The 12,167-nt window shown below is 55.3% G+C and overlaps 5 protein-coding genes across 5 annotated transcripts; 1 reads left to right on the forward strand and 4 right to left on the reverse strand.

The window, feature by feature from the left end:
* Window positions 1–201: 201 nt before the first annotated feature.
* On the reverse strand, window positions 202–1,125 carry CC84DRAFT_583856 (uncharacterized protein). Its single transcript, XM_018186770.1, has 2 exons — window positions 994–1,125; window positions 202–947 (listed from the first exon to the last, which is right to left on the reverse strand). The coding sequence occupies exon 2, from the start codon at window positions 804–806 to the stop codon at window positions 300–302; it is 507 nt and encodes a 168-aa protein (XP_018038954.1). The 5' UTR covers window positions 807–947; window positions 994–1,125; the 3' UTR covers window positions 202–299.
* On the reverse strand, window positions 842–2,784 carry CC84DRAFT_583850 (SUN-domain-containing protein). Its single transcript, XM_018186769.1, has 4 exons — window positions 2,449–2,784; window positions 1,434–2,372; window positions 994–1,388; window positions 842–947 (listed from the first exon to the last, which is right to left on the reverse strand). Exons 2-4 carry the CDS (start codon window positions 2,317–2,319, stop codon window positions 897–899), a joined length of 1,332 nt encoding a protein of 443 aa, XP_018038955.1. The 5' UTR covers window positions 2,320–2,372; window positions 2,449–2,784; the 3' UTR covers window positions 842–896.
* A 4,089-nt stretch (window positions 2,785–6,873) lies between these two features.
* CC84DRAFT_1162510 (P-loop containing nucleoside triphosphate hydrolase protein) lies at window positions 6,874–8,809 on the forward strand. The gene is made up of 2 exons (XM_018178011.1): window positions 6,874–7,340; window positions 7,400–8,809. The coding sequence occupies exons 1-2, from the start codon at window positions 7,057–7,059 to the stop codon at window positions 8,589–8,591; spliced, it is 1,476 nt and encodes a 491-aa protein (XP_018038956.1). The 5' UTR covers window positions 6,874–7,056; the 3' UTR covers window positions 8,592–8,809.
* Window positions 8,810–8,946: 137 nt separating this feature from the next.
* CC84DRAFT_1086395 (uncharacterized protein) lies at window positions 8,947–9,654 on the reverse strand (the record flags this gene model as incomplete). The annotated part of the gene is made up of 2 exons (XM_018174158.1): window positions 8,947–9,308; window positions 9,396–9,654. The coding sequence occupies 2 exons, from the start codon at window positions 9,652–9,654 to the stop codon at window positions 8,947–8,949; spliced, it is 621 nt and encodes a 206-aa protein (XP_018038957.1).
* A 756-nt stretch (window positions 9,655–10,410) lies between these two features.
* CC84DRAFT_1257431 (alpha-1,6 mannosyltransferase-like protein subunit) lies at window positions 10,411–12,139 on the reverse strand. The gene is made up of 2 exons (XM_018184731.1): window positions 10,734–12,139; window positions 10,411–10,685 (listed from the first exon to the last, which is right to left on the reverse strand). Exons 1-2 carry the CDS (start codon window positions 11,823–11,825, stop codon window positions 10,665–10,667), a joined length of 1,113 nt encoding a protein of 370 aa, XP_018038958.1. The 5' UTR covers window positions 11,826–12,139; the 3' UTR covers window positions 10,411–10,664.
* Between the last annotated feature and the right edge of the window lie 28 nt (window positions 12,140–12,167).

Here is a 12,167-nt window from a genome sequence, read left to right on the forward strand (position 1 = left end):
GTGCTTGGAAATGGGAGTGATGTCCAGGTGGGTGCTTGGGGTGGGGGCTGTTAGTAACTCTTATTGCCACATACCATAGGATCGTGTTCCTCGGAGATAGTCTGCCGTAGTGCACTAGGGGGCACACTAAATTACGTATAGCCCCTCTGCTTTATGACTTGTGGTGTACAGTAGCTTGCGCCGAGCATCATTCACCTCATAGCGCCATCTCAAGCAGCGGACGTAGTCCAGCTCACTCACACATGCAACCGCAAAAGAAGTATGAGCTTTCGTTATGACAGTTTCATCGAATGGATCGCTCAAAGGAGTGGGCCATGGAATAGCACACTGGACACGAACCATCTCAGGCCGCCCAGATCCATCTGCAAACCACCGCATCTCCAGCAGAATTTCCCCGAACGCCCCATGACAGCAATCCGAAACTTGAACCCAATCCATGATGACACCACCCAACCACATGCATGCTTGTGCCACCAACGTCCAACCGCACCTTTACCAGCCAATACCACCACCAGTACACTCCGCCTCTTCCCAGCATCCATCGAACGCATTTCTTCCCCAGAGCCCGATAAGAAGACGCCTTGAAAAAGAGAAAGCAACACTAGGTAGCGGTATCGCACATGGCAGATCCGCATATAATGTACAGAAAGCAGCAAAGAACTTACAAGTCGAAAAAAAGCTCCTCGCGGAGAATAATTGGTACCGCATGCCGTCAGGTATCCATGTTGAAGTTTGCGCAGATCCGAAACGCCTCCAAAAAGTCCGTCGAGATGGGGTTCGATGTTGAGAAGAAAGTCTTTCCACATAGTCAAGTATTGACCAACATTGCTGTTAAAGCCTAGAAAGAAACACTGTAGAAAGGAAATCGCCCAGAAACGCTACGATTCGAGCCGCGGCTAGTTATTGCTGAACACGATCGTGAGTGTTTTACCGTCCGCAACGCTTGCCTGTAGAGAGTTAGAACAGCTCGGGCTTGTTGACGTGAAAACATACTGTGCAGCCATCGGGATTGCCCCCGCCGTACGAATTGTAGTACTGCCCGTTCTTGTAGGAACAAGGGTTGCTGACACCGTCACCCGTGAATCGAATCACAAAGTTGAGCTTCGCGCCAGGGTTGGTTGGCTTATTTTGCATAAGGCCAGTGTAGCCCATATTCGAAAGAATGTCGTCGAAAGAAGTCCCGATGTTCACAGGAGCCCAATTGCCTGTGTCACCTTGGCCATTGCCCCACGTGCAAGCTTGAGCCTCTGATACACCCTGGTTGTTGACATAATACTGGGCAGACGTAGGCTTGTTGTCCCAGAAATAGTACGACTTCTGATCCGGATTGGCAAGCTCTTTGGTCTCTCCAGGATTGACGATAAGAGGGAGAGTCTCACTCTCAGTTCCTATGGCCAGTTAGTAGAATTTCTCCACAGTGATATTGCACGTACCAGGGTAATCAGTCCGACAAAGGGAGACTGGCTTGGAAAGCTTGCTCTGAATCATGACTCTGACACGACTAGAGCCCCTGCCGCAAAGAGTCTTGGAGAGGGAGCCATCAGCCATCTCTAGCATGCCATCGCTGTTGCAGAAGAGCCCACCGACCGACTCTTTCTTTGCGCCCTGCATCTTCGGGAACGACATCTTGAGATAAGGGTTCGGACAAGCGTAAGAGCAGAATCGACCGGGCGAGCAACATCCGCCATCGGGGCAGGAACCTGTTGGGACAGTCATGATATCGTGGTAGCCAGCCACATCGCGCTTCGCAGGAGCTTGGATACCAGACCAGCCACCAAGGCCTTCGTTGCCGAGATGGAACGCGCCGTAACCAGCAGGAAACTCGCTGCATTTGAATTTGCGGTTGGGGAACGGCTTGTCGCAGTCGGAACAGCTGCCATCCTCGCCAACTGGACGGTATGACGACGGGTCGGGCGCCTCGTTGTATTCAGCTGGCTGCTCCGTAGGTTCTGAGGTTGAGGCAGGAAGTTCCGGTTCCGACTGTTCGACGGGCTCAGGGTCCTGCGCAACATTGCTGATGTCCACAGGCTGGGATTTCGCCGGTGGGGCTGATGTTGGTGTGACAGCGGCAGACGATGAGAGAGTGCCGTCCTCACCCCAGGTGAGGGTACCATTCGCGATTCCGTTGCGCACATCCTCTTCGCTGATTGAGTGACCGTTGAGCTCGTAAACAACGACCGTTTCGACGGGGCCAGGAATGTAGACTGCCGTAGCCGCGCGCTTAGCAACGGCTGCATGGCGGTGCGCATGCGCATGTCCATGGGGCTTCGCCAGGGCCGTCGCAGCGGCCGTGGCGAGGGCCACAGAGAGGTATTTCATGGTTCCTGCCTTGGGTGCTTACCAACACGCCAAGGTAACTGGGGTTGATAGTGCTACTGTCCAATTAGCCACTGTTGGCGAGCGCGGTGGTCTACTGGAAACCAGCGCGCCTGCAGCAGAAGAACGTACAATGGCAAAAGACCGGTCCACGCACGCAACTGAAAGGTCCGGCGGTGTACAGTGAGCGGAAACTTTGTGGCTTATGGTCTGAGGAATGAAGGTGGGCGCGGCCGAAGAAAGATACTGGGGAGCCTAAGGAGTGAAATGGAGACAGGACTCCGGGTAGGGTGACGAAACAATAAGAAGAGGAGAGTGCCGCAACTGGAGGAAGAGATTGAAGGTCGCAGTAGAACTGAAAGGGGGAGTGTTTGTGAGTGGCGGGGTGCGCCAGGTCTTGTTGTTTGCTATGAGGGTGCCAAGACTGCGATCGCGCCTGCCCTTTTTACGAATTGCGGTCGTGGGAATGGGCTCAGGAACGAGACTCTCGAATCTGGGCCGGGTCCTTCTTTCTTCACAGCGGTAATGAGCGTCGGCTGGATCGTCTGTGCACAAAGCGAGTGTGAGGGTGACGGTGAAGACTTGACAAAGCGATTGCCACCGTACCTCACCGAGTCGAAACGAGGGAGCGACGGACGAGTCTAGACGTGTTCGAGATTGTTAGGCTTGACAAGCTATTAGAGATGAGAGGATTCGGCGGGAAACGAAAGACTGGGGTCAATTGGGTAGGAGATGGACAGCAACGCCAGCAGTAGACTTGTGGTACGGTTGCATCGAGCGCAGTCGCTCATTGAATATAACGTTCAGCGCGGCGGATGGCCATGAGCTGTGCCACAGCCTTCTCCTGAGCAGATTGCATGGCCAAGTATAGCGGGCGGCAAGCGCTGTGTCTCTGCGGCACAGTCGCGCGGACAGCCAGCTCTCCGGGCAGGCCAGCGCATTCATCTTCGCATGTGTGCGCAGGACAATTGGTCTTGTCGACCTGTCTGTACTACGAAAAACGTCGTACACTGGTACTATGCCTCAATCCAGGCACGTTGTTTATCCCTGCGTGCCACAACTCGCCGCCCGGAGGTGGAATGCGAACCCTTGAGGCGAAGCAAGCAGGCAGCTTCTGGATGCCAGAGGAATATCATCCTGTGAGCCCACATCAGTGCATCTCGTTCATAGTAGTGGTATTGACCAACATGAGGTAGTGTTTCACCCAGCGTATAGCGTCACGCATCCACTCTGTGTACTCTGTACGCCGGTACTAGAAGAAGTTCGGTCACCTTGCAGCAAATTCGACGAGCTTAAGCGAGCGTGTCGCCGGCAGAACGCCGTGTCCAAATCCGATACCGTGCAATGGCATGATAGGTGAGGGTGACGCTGAGGAGTGATGTCGTACCCAAAGCTCCAAGCGCCGACGATGCAGGGTGCGGCGCTTGCGAGGCGGGTCCAGCATCGCGCGCAGGATTGGCACGCCCCATAGTAATTCACGAGAACGGTGCAGTGCATGTCATTCTGTCATTGCGAGTTCGGCGGGTCGACAACCTTGCAAGTCTAACATCAGTGGTGGCGCAGTGGGTCAAGAGCAGCTGGGGTGCAATGCAGTTGCGTGCAGGTCCAATCTATTGTGATCGCCAACCGCGTCACACCGTGTACCTGCAGGACATCGACAAAGCGAAAATGTCTCATGCAGGTCGTCGTATAGAGGTGGTACAAACGTTTCTCCACGTGAAATGCGAACAAAGTTTGAGGCCCACGAGGCCCTTCCGAGCGTGGCCAGCGGATGGGACATCATACACAACAATGCATTGTTCGTAAGAGTACACATGCTTTCTATCGTCGGCGGTAGAACGCCTCGCTCGCACGCTCGCACGCTAGCATGCAAAAACTGGTTCTCATTTACCAAGATGCCATGCTTTTGCGGTCCGAACACAACTAAACTTGCTGAATGTAATTCGCTGGCACGCTCCTCGTCACGCCATCCTTCTCGACGTCCGCCCATCCATCGCCAGCGTCCATGTTGATGAGGACAAGTCGTTCACCTTCGGACATGCTATGCTCGGCATCGCTCTGCGCCGTATAGTCGTACATTGCTTCTACGTACTTCAGCTTCTTCGCACCACGTTTGGGTGCAACTGCTGGACCCTTCTTCTTAATAGTGCCACCACCGGCGACGCTACCTGCTAGTGACGCGGAGGAAGCTGAGTAGGTGGAATCGGGGCGATTGGAGGAGGGAGGCGTAAGGGGAAGAATTTCGACGTAGGATGCGGGCACGAGCCCCTCTTTCGAGCCGGCGCGGACTTTCATCCAACCGGTGCCGTCTGTGCAGCACATCGTTAGTCCAGAAGCGTATGCAACGTGCCGTGTTCTTACCATCGGGTTCTAGGATTGTGACATCTCTGCCGTCGGCCACCGTCAACTCGCCCTCACTGCCTTGTTGGTATGGGTAGAGCATGCGTCCTTTCTGGTCCATAGATTTCGACGGACTGGGTAGTGGGATATCTGGGTCATCGCTTTTGATGTACTGGGCAGGTGGCGGTGCGACGATACGGTTCCTTCTAGGAGCTGCTACGGTTGGTTTCTTCTCCGGCGCAGGAGTTTCTTCGTTTGTGGGCGTCAGACCACCTGAGATAGATCGATTGGCCGTTGCCGAGTAGCCAGAGCTCAAAGTGTTCATTGAGTTTACTGTGTCGCTGCGACTTAGAGCGGGCATGTTGGTTGTTGCTGCATTGCCGTTCGACGGCGGTGGTGCAGCGCCAGCGGATTTCTGTCGCTCGTCCTTAAGCTTCTTTTTCTCTTCCTTGGTCTGTTCACCCGGGCAGTCGGCAGGAACTTTGAGCTCACACTTGCTGTGGCACGTATAACCACAGTCTTTGCAATCGAAACCTTTTGCGGACAGCCCCCATATTCGATCTCCGCACAGGTCACAATTTGTGGGTATCTTGAAAGTTTGAGACTTGAAGTTATGGCTCCTAGCGCCCAAGCTCAAGTCACCCACAACGGAGGTGATTGTCGACACCTCTACTTCGGCATTGACCTTCTGGCGCTCGACCTCGTGTACACTCTCCTGGAGAGCGAAAATAGCGCGCACGACTTCCACTTCATCTCTCTTGTCTTTGCCATCCCTGATATTTTGACGCACTTTTCTTGCACCTTCCACTTCTTTTCTTTTCTTATCCAGCTCGCGCCGATGCTCTTGTAACGCTGCCTTTGACTTGGTGAGGACGTTGCGAAGGAAAACGGCCGCTGCTTCATCGGTTGCAATGGATCCATCGTCCAGCCATACTGGGCTTGGTTCGAACTGAAAGTCGGCGGGCTCTTGCCACGAACCCGCGTTGTGTCTAACGAACATCATGGAGTCAAGCGCAGGATTATTTCGAGGGATCTCGGAAGAAAGATGTTTCAGGAAGTCGGTACTTCGCGTGAGGGTTTGCGTCTCGATTTGCGCGGCGAGCGCCCATATGGAATTCAGTTTTGTGACTCTCGTCTCGGACAGATCTTGGAGACTGTCAAGTACCTCGGGGACGTATTCGTGGTAGTACATCTCCTTCTGCTTATTCGTGACATTGATAGTGATAACATAGGTGTTCTTGACGTTGCGCATTTCGCCCTGTTGTTGCTCAAATGCGTTGCGCGCCTTCTGTTTCCCATGATCGAATGCACCCTCAGTCTTCTTCCGGCGGTTCTCCACCTCCTGACAGACGCTGTCGTATTTTCCCTTCATCTTCCTCAAGTCTGCATATGTGGAGTCGCGCTCCTTTTCCAGTTTGGCAGCATGATCAGCGTGCAACTTGCGCAGCTCTTCGTATCGTGTAGCGTAGAACTTGAGAGGGTCGGCGAGGTTGGAAACGAGCGCGGTTGCGAACTGGTCGTGTTCGGAGGCACGCGACTCGAGCGTCGATAGCTGGACTCCCCAGGTGGTCATGGATGCGCTTTCCAGCGAGCCCGGGGTCACGGTCGGAGTCTCGCCCACGCTCAAGGCGCTTGACTTCCTCGCCTTCTTCTCGTAGTACTTCTTTGCCAGTGCGCTCAGCTTCGCAGCATATTCGCGCTCTATGACACTTCTCTCCCGGTAGAATTGTTGGATGTCGTCCAGCCAAGCTATGCCGCCCGAGACCTGAGATTGTTCCATCAGCTCCGCAGACAAGGCCGGGGAAAAGGGCCGGAGTGCTCAGGATGTGCAAGCACATGGTGGGCCTCGAGCATACGTACCCATGCGTTGACATTCTTGAAGCCATCCTGCGGGTCTTGACTTAGTCTACATTGTGCGTTGTGGACGGGATGGGCGGTACCTTCAGCTCGGCGCCAAATTGAGGCGCAATGTCAACTTCCATACTGCGGCGAGCGGTGCAGAGGAGCGTCTGGGGGACAGCAGAGCGGCACAGCCCATGGAGGAGGAACAGGCGTGGGGTCTAGTCGAAGGCTGGGCCGTTGGCTGGGCCGACGGCACCACGGGTTGACGGCGGGCAGCATTCACGCACGCGGGTGCCTAAAGCGGCCTAGTGGCTGCCTGACGGTACCTGCCCCGCCATGCCGCCAGGATCGCGCTTCCCGTTTACATTTGACCAAATTCCGAACCACTGCCCTCGACCCCAACCTCGAAGCTCGCACACGAGCCGCTCGACGTAGTCCCTTGTTCACTCCGCCGCAGTCGCGCGCTCTTTGTTCTCTGCCACTGACGCCCATTGATAAATCCAGAAACGGCCTGCGCGTTCACTCTCCGACTTCCCCGCACCACACCGCCCGACAAACATGGCCGCCGCAGAGAGCTCCTCGCCACCCGCCGCCGAGGCCTCGAAGCCCGTCGAGTCCACCGAGACCACCGCTGAGTCCACTCAGGCTCCCACTGCCGATCAGCCCGCTGCTGAGAAGCCTGTCGAGAAGCCCGCCGCCGACCAGGTTGACGGCGCAGGATCGCCAGGCAATGGCAACCCGCTTGCTGACACGGAGCTCAAGGTCGAGGTCAAGCTTGCGGACCTCCAAGCTGACCCCAACAATCCGCTGTTCTCTGCTAAGACCTTCGAGGAACTTCAATTGTGTGCTCCCCCACCAGCAATGCATGTAGTCACAACCAGCCCCGCTAACTCACTGGCAGGTCCGATGAGCTGCTGAAAGGCATTCACCAAATGAACTTCCGCAAGCCCTCAAAGATCCAAGAGAAGGCCCTTCCGCTGCTCCTGATCAACCCGCCTCAGAACATGATTGCCCAGTCGCAATCCGGAACGGGCAAGACGGCCGCTTTCTCGCTGAACATTCTCTCGCGGATCGATATCAACAACGTCGCGCCACAAGCCCTCGTTCTCGCGCCGAGTCGAGAGCTCGCTCGTCAAATTCTAGGCGTCATCTCTCACATGGGACAATTTATCGAGGGTTTGAAGACGATGGCAGCCGTCCCAGACCCCTCACGCCGCGGGATGAAATACGAGGCTCACGTCCTTGTTGGTACTCCGGGTACCGCAATGGACATGATTCGGCGGCGCCTCCTCGACCCCAGGAGCATCAAGATCCTGGTCCTTGACGAAGCTGACAACATGTTGGATCAAGGTGGTCTTGGTGAGCAGTGCACGCGTGTCAAGGCACTCATCCCGGGTAGTTTCCAGACAGTGCTGTTCTCCGCGACATTCCCTGACCATGTCATCAACTTCGCACAGAGGTTTGCACCAAACGCCAACGTCATCACGCTTGCTCACGAGGAACTTACCATCGAGGGCATCAAGCAGCTGTGCATCGACTGCCCATCGGAGAGCGGAAAATACGATGTGCTTCTCAAGTTCTACGGTCTTATGTCTCAGGCTTCATCAATCATCTTTGTCCGAAAGAAGCAGACCGCTGAAGAGCTCGAGGCGCGCATGACTGCAGACGGACACAAGGTTGCCCAACTTAGCGGCAACCTGGAAGGAGATGCGCGAGACCGGGTCATCGACGCCTTCAGGAATGGCGATGCCAAGGTACTCATCACCACCAATGTCCTTGCGCGTGGCATCGATGTTCAATCCGTTACTATGGTCATTAACTTCGACGTCCCCACGATGGCTAACGGCCGCGATCCGGACCCCGAAACCTATCTCCACCGCATTGGTCGAACCGGTCGCTTCGGACGTGTCGGAGTCGCTTTGACGCTCATCCACGATAGGCAAACCTGGGAGCAACTCCACGCCATTGCCGACTACTACAAAACGGAGGTGCTGCCGCTGCCCTTGGACGACTGGGACACGGTCGAGGAGACGATCACCAAGGTTATCAAGAACTCGCGTGCGGGCAAGAGCACGATGGAGATGACGAATTAGGTGGAAGAATAGGAGGAAGCGGGTGAGATGCCACGAAGGAGACTCCAAGGTCTGTGTCGAGGGCGAGAATTTACGGATCATGACGGTGGACGAAATAAGCACGGGACAGATAAGGCTTGGTCAAAACGATCGCCATCTAACAACATCGCGCAGAAGGCGATGTTTTTCAGCTCAGTACATAGATCCGAGCAATTTACGGTACTTAATTGAGATACCCACTTTAAATCACTCTTACTCGTCTGACTTACTTGTCTAGCTTTGTTCTACCGTACTCGGTATATGCGTAACTCCAGGCTCGAGTCATGCAAACTATCTTCTCTCAGTCTCTCCATCACACTGCACTTCCCCATGCTCGCTACTTCTCAAACGATCTTGGCGCAACCGCCAAGATAACAATTAAACTACACAATATCAACGCGCCAGCGATCAGACTGACTGCAATCACGCTGCCCCTGCTCGCGGGGAACTTGCCGCGAATGACATAGTGCTGAGCCTCGAAGTAGCGGTGGAATCCGATGCCGAGGATGACGATGGAGATGGCGACAAAGGTGGCGCCGAGGGGCTTGCCAACGTGGCGGAGGTGCGCAGCAGGAGACTCGCCGTTGGGAGAAGAAGGGGAATCGGTTATGGAGGAGTTGAGGCGGAAGAGCTGTGTTACGGCGATACCAATGGAAGCAAAGGAGAGGGAGGTGCGGAGCCAGGCGAGGAAGGTTCGTTCTGTGGTGCGCTGTCAGCATGGTCCAACTGATCATTCGGCGGTAACAATTTGGCATGATATAAACAGGCCTACTAGGGTCGACATACCCAGTGCCAGATGATCCCTCGCAACGGACCCTTTGTTCTCCAACTCTACGCTGCCATACTTTTCCCAGAACCCTGCCCAAAATGTCCCCTCTTTCCGCTCTACATCCGCTGCCTCTCGCTCTGCAAGCTGCTGCTCGTGTCCTCGCTGTATACTCCCTTGTGTGCCTTCCTGCCGGGTCCCCGAGTCCGCACCAGTAGATCTTGCAGATAACCGTGGCGATATAGCGTTATAATCTATACCATTGCGTGCGCCCCGCATTATCGGCGCCGACTCGTCTGAGTTCAAGGTCGACATCTCTCGTGCCGCGCCGTCCTCGTCGTGGTGTCTATCCTCGTCGTCTGCCCTCGGGCGGAGATTGCGTTTCCGGCTCGTAGATGAAGAGTCTGTGTTGGCATCCGCGTCTGCAAAGGAAATGCTCTTATGGTCTAGCGAAGGTCGGGGAGCCTCTGGATGGTCTAGGGAGGAGGATTCGCGATCGCTCACACGGGCCGGATCTTGGCCGCCCATTGTGGCGGGACAGCGGCGTTGGGCGTTTTTTGCGCCTGCATTATCAACGTCAACAAAGCGGATTCGACTTGCGCAGATTTCGAGCGTGGCGGGCGGGAAGGCAGAGGAGTGGAACTGGGAATGGTGTAGTGCGGGTGCGTGCTTGCAGGAAGAGTTGACGCCATTGCGGGCGGTCGCCGGAGAGCACTGACCTATGATAGGAAGGATTTAGTGTTGGCTTGGTGCTGGGGCTCAGGAAGCCGGCTCCGTGGATTTTCAGGCGTTCAAACAGTAGAGGGCGCGATATGCATCGATCGTGGGGTAGAATCTCCGAAACTGAGGGTATGCTGTTCGCGCACGTGCGTTGCTTCCATGAATGGATGCGGGACGTCCCGCTGTCGGGTCGTCGGCGAAGCTCCTGTTGTAGGTAGTTCCAACATCAGTCGCAGAAATGGTGCCCGTAGGAAAGACCGCTGAAAGGTTCGATAACAATTCGTGAGGGTGCGCGTATATAGTAATGGAGCATTGGCCACGTTGAACACAGTATCCCACAGATTGGTAGTAGATGGTGGGGGCGATGGTGCAACATTTGGACATTCCGCCGCCAACGCGGTACTCCTGTAGCTGGGTCTAGACAAGATCAAAGAAAATGAAAACACATAATTGATACATTCGACAAAATCCGAACTCTTTGAAAGTACGTCGGGAGCCTCCACAAGCCGAAAACGCCGCCCAATGCTCGCCAAAACAGTCCAGACAAAATGTAGTTCCTCGGCGAGCATTCACTCGTTATAGTGGTATACCTAAAGATCTTAGAATTGGAATCAGTTATGGGTTGAGGTGAGGCTTACAAGATAATTGGGCAAACCGTAGCTGTCCCAGTTCAGTCGCTTCGCCATCTTTGCAAAGCCCTCGGTTTCGATCAGGTGGTAAAATGGGAAAGGTGGGAACATGGCTCCATCACGGTGGACATCCGCCTTAACAAGGAGAGCAGCACCACCTACACCATCGAGCTTGATTTTGGTGCCAGGGTCGGCTGAAGGGTCGTGCATCATAGCCATCAAGGTGCGGTAGGTGGGCATCTCGGCATATCCCTCCAGCAGGATGTCGTCCTTGCCCATCTTGGCGGCCATTTCTTTTGCTGTCGAGCTATCGATCCAATTGTTGTAATCATAAGGCCTTACGTCCATAGCCTTCTTATCATTGTTGTAATAGCGCTGGAAGCAGTTGGGCGCAACAATGGGTGCATCATAGTCGGCCAAATCCTGGATCAGCGTCGGAGGGAATTCGACGATATCGGCGTCCAGCCAAAGAACCCAGGAAGTGGTGGGCCCCAGCGTGGTGAAAAGAAGCGAGTTCCGTGCTTTTGCCATGGCTGCACGACGTGCCTTCTGGTTCTCCATCTTGTGCCTTTCCGCCTCGTTTTGGGACATGAGAGGATTCTCCGTATCCTGTCGGAGAATGGTGATGCTCGCAAAGCGCTTGGCTTTGGGCCCGCTCTGCGTCTTGGTGACCTGCTTCTGCAAGTCGGCGTATGCCTGGTTGCCCTCCTTGGTCTTAGGGATGATGAAGCCAAGCGAAATGAGATCGTGCGGGTAGGCGATCTTGTTGAGGTTGTCCCAGTATGCCTGGTAGAAGCGCGCAAGCGGCGTCAAGATGAGCACCTTCTCCTTGTTCTCGGCGGGGTTGCGCGACTGGGTGACGTTGTTCATGAAGTAATGCTCGACAGGCGGCGCCGAGTGCGGCTCGTTCGCCTTGGACTTGCGGAAGGGCAGCGATGGCGGGGATAAGACGCTTGAAGATGTGCGGCCGGACCCCGAGCCTGACGATACCGCGGTGCCGTCATTGCTGGAGAAGAAGAATAGGAAGAAGCCAATGCACAGGATGCCCGCAAGGACAAACGTGATGGGGTTCTGGCGGCGTAACGAGCGTGGAGAGGGCATCTTTGCGATAAGGAGAGAAGCGGCGGTGCGCTGCCGGTGACGAGAGAATTCTATGGACGTCGCATCAGATTCGAAGAGGGCAGGTGCGGCGTGGGTGCGCGGGCAGGCGCGAACGGGACACCTTGAGATTTCTAGGAGTGAGCCGCTCCGAGGGCTGGGGGCGCGGGCGAAGGATGGATATTTACTGGCGAGAGTGCGCAGAAGCGGCCGAGACGACGTCGTTCTCCAGAGCAGGGGATGAGGGATGCCAGCTGTCGTCTGCCAATCTGCGATTCGCCCTTGCCTGCATTTCCAGCGGAGCCTCAAAAGACCACGTCCGTGCGCACCAGTAGTCCGACGCAG

This window comes from Paraphaeosphaeria sporulosa (genome assembly GCF_001642045.1).
Source record: "Paraphaeosphaeria sporulosa strain AP3s5-JAC2a unplaced genomic scaffold CC84scaffold_3, whole genome shotgun sequence".
NCBI classification, from domain to species: domain Eukaryota; kingdom Fungi; phylum Ascomycota; class Dothideomycetes; order Pleosporales; family Didymosphaeriaceae; genus Paraphaeosphaeria; species Paraphaeosphaeria sporulosa.

Coding starts and splice junctions, on each gene's coding strand:
- CC84DRAFT_583856 (XM_018186770.1), bottom strand. CDS start 806: ATGTGGAAAGACTTTCTTCTCAACATCGAACCCCATCTCGACGGACTT.
- CC84DRAFT_583850 (XM_018186769.1), bottom strand. CDS start 2,319: ATGAAATACCTCTCTGTGGCCCTCGCCACGGCCGCTGCGACGGCCCTG. Junction 1,389..1,433: donor TTGTCGGACTGATTACCCTG/GTACGTGCAATA, acceptor AACTGGCCATAG/GAACTGAGAGTGAGACTCTC. Junction 948..993: donor GCAATCCCGATGGCTGCACA/GTATGTTTTCAC, acceptor AACTCTCTACAG/GCAAGCGTTGCGGACGGTAA.
- CC84DRAFT_1162510 (XM_018178011.1), top strand. CDS start 7,057: ATGGCCGCCGCAGAGAGCTCCTCGCCACCCGCCGCCGAGGCCTCGAAG. Junction 7,341..7,399: donor ACCTTCGAGGAACTTCAATT/GTGTGCTCCCCC, acceptor ACTCACTGGCAG/GTCCGATGAGCTGCTGAAAG.
- CC84DRAFT_1257431 (XM_018184731.1), bottom strand. CDS start 11,825: ATGCCCTCTCCACGCTCGTTACGCCGCCAGAACCCCATCACGTTTGTC. Junction 10,686..10,733: donor ACGGTTTGCCCAATTATCTT/GTAAGCCTCACC, acceptor TAAGATCTTTAG/GTATACCACTATAACGAGTG.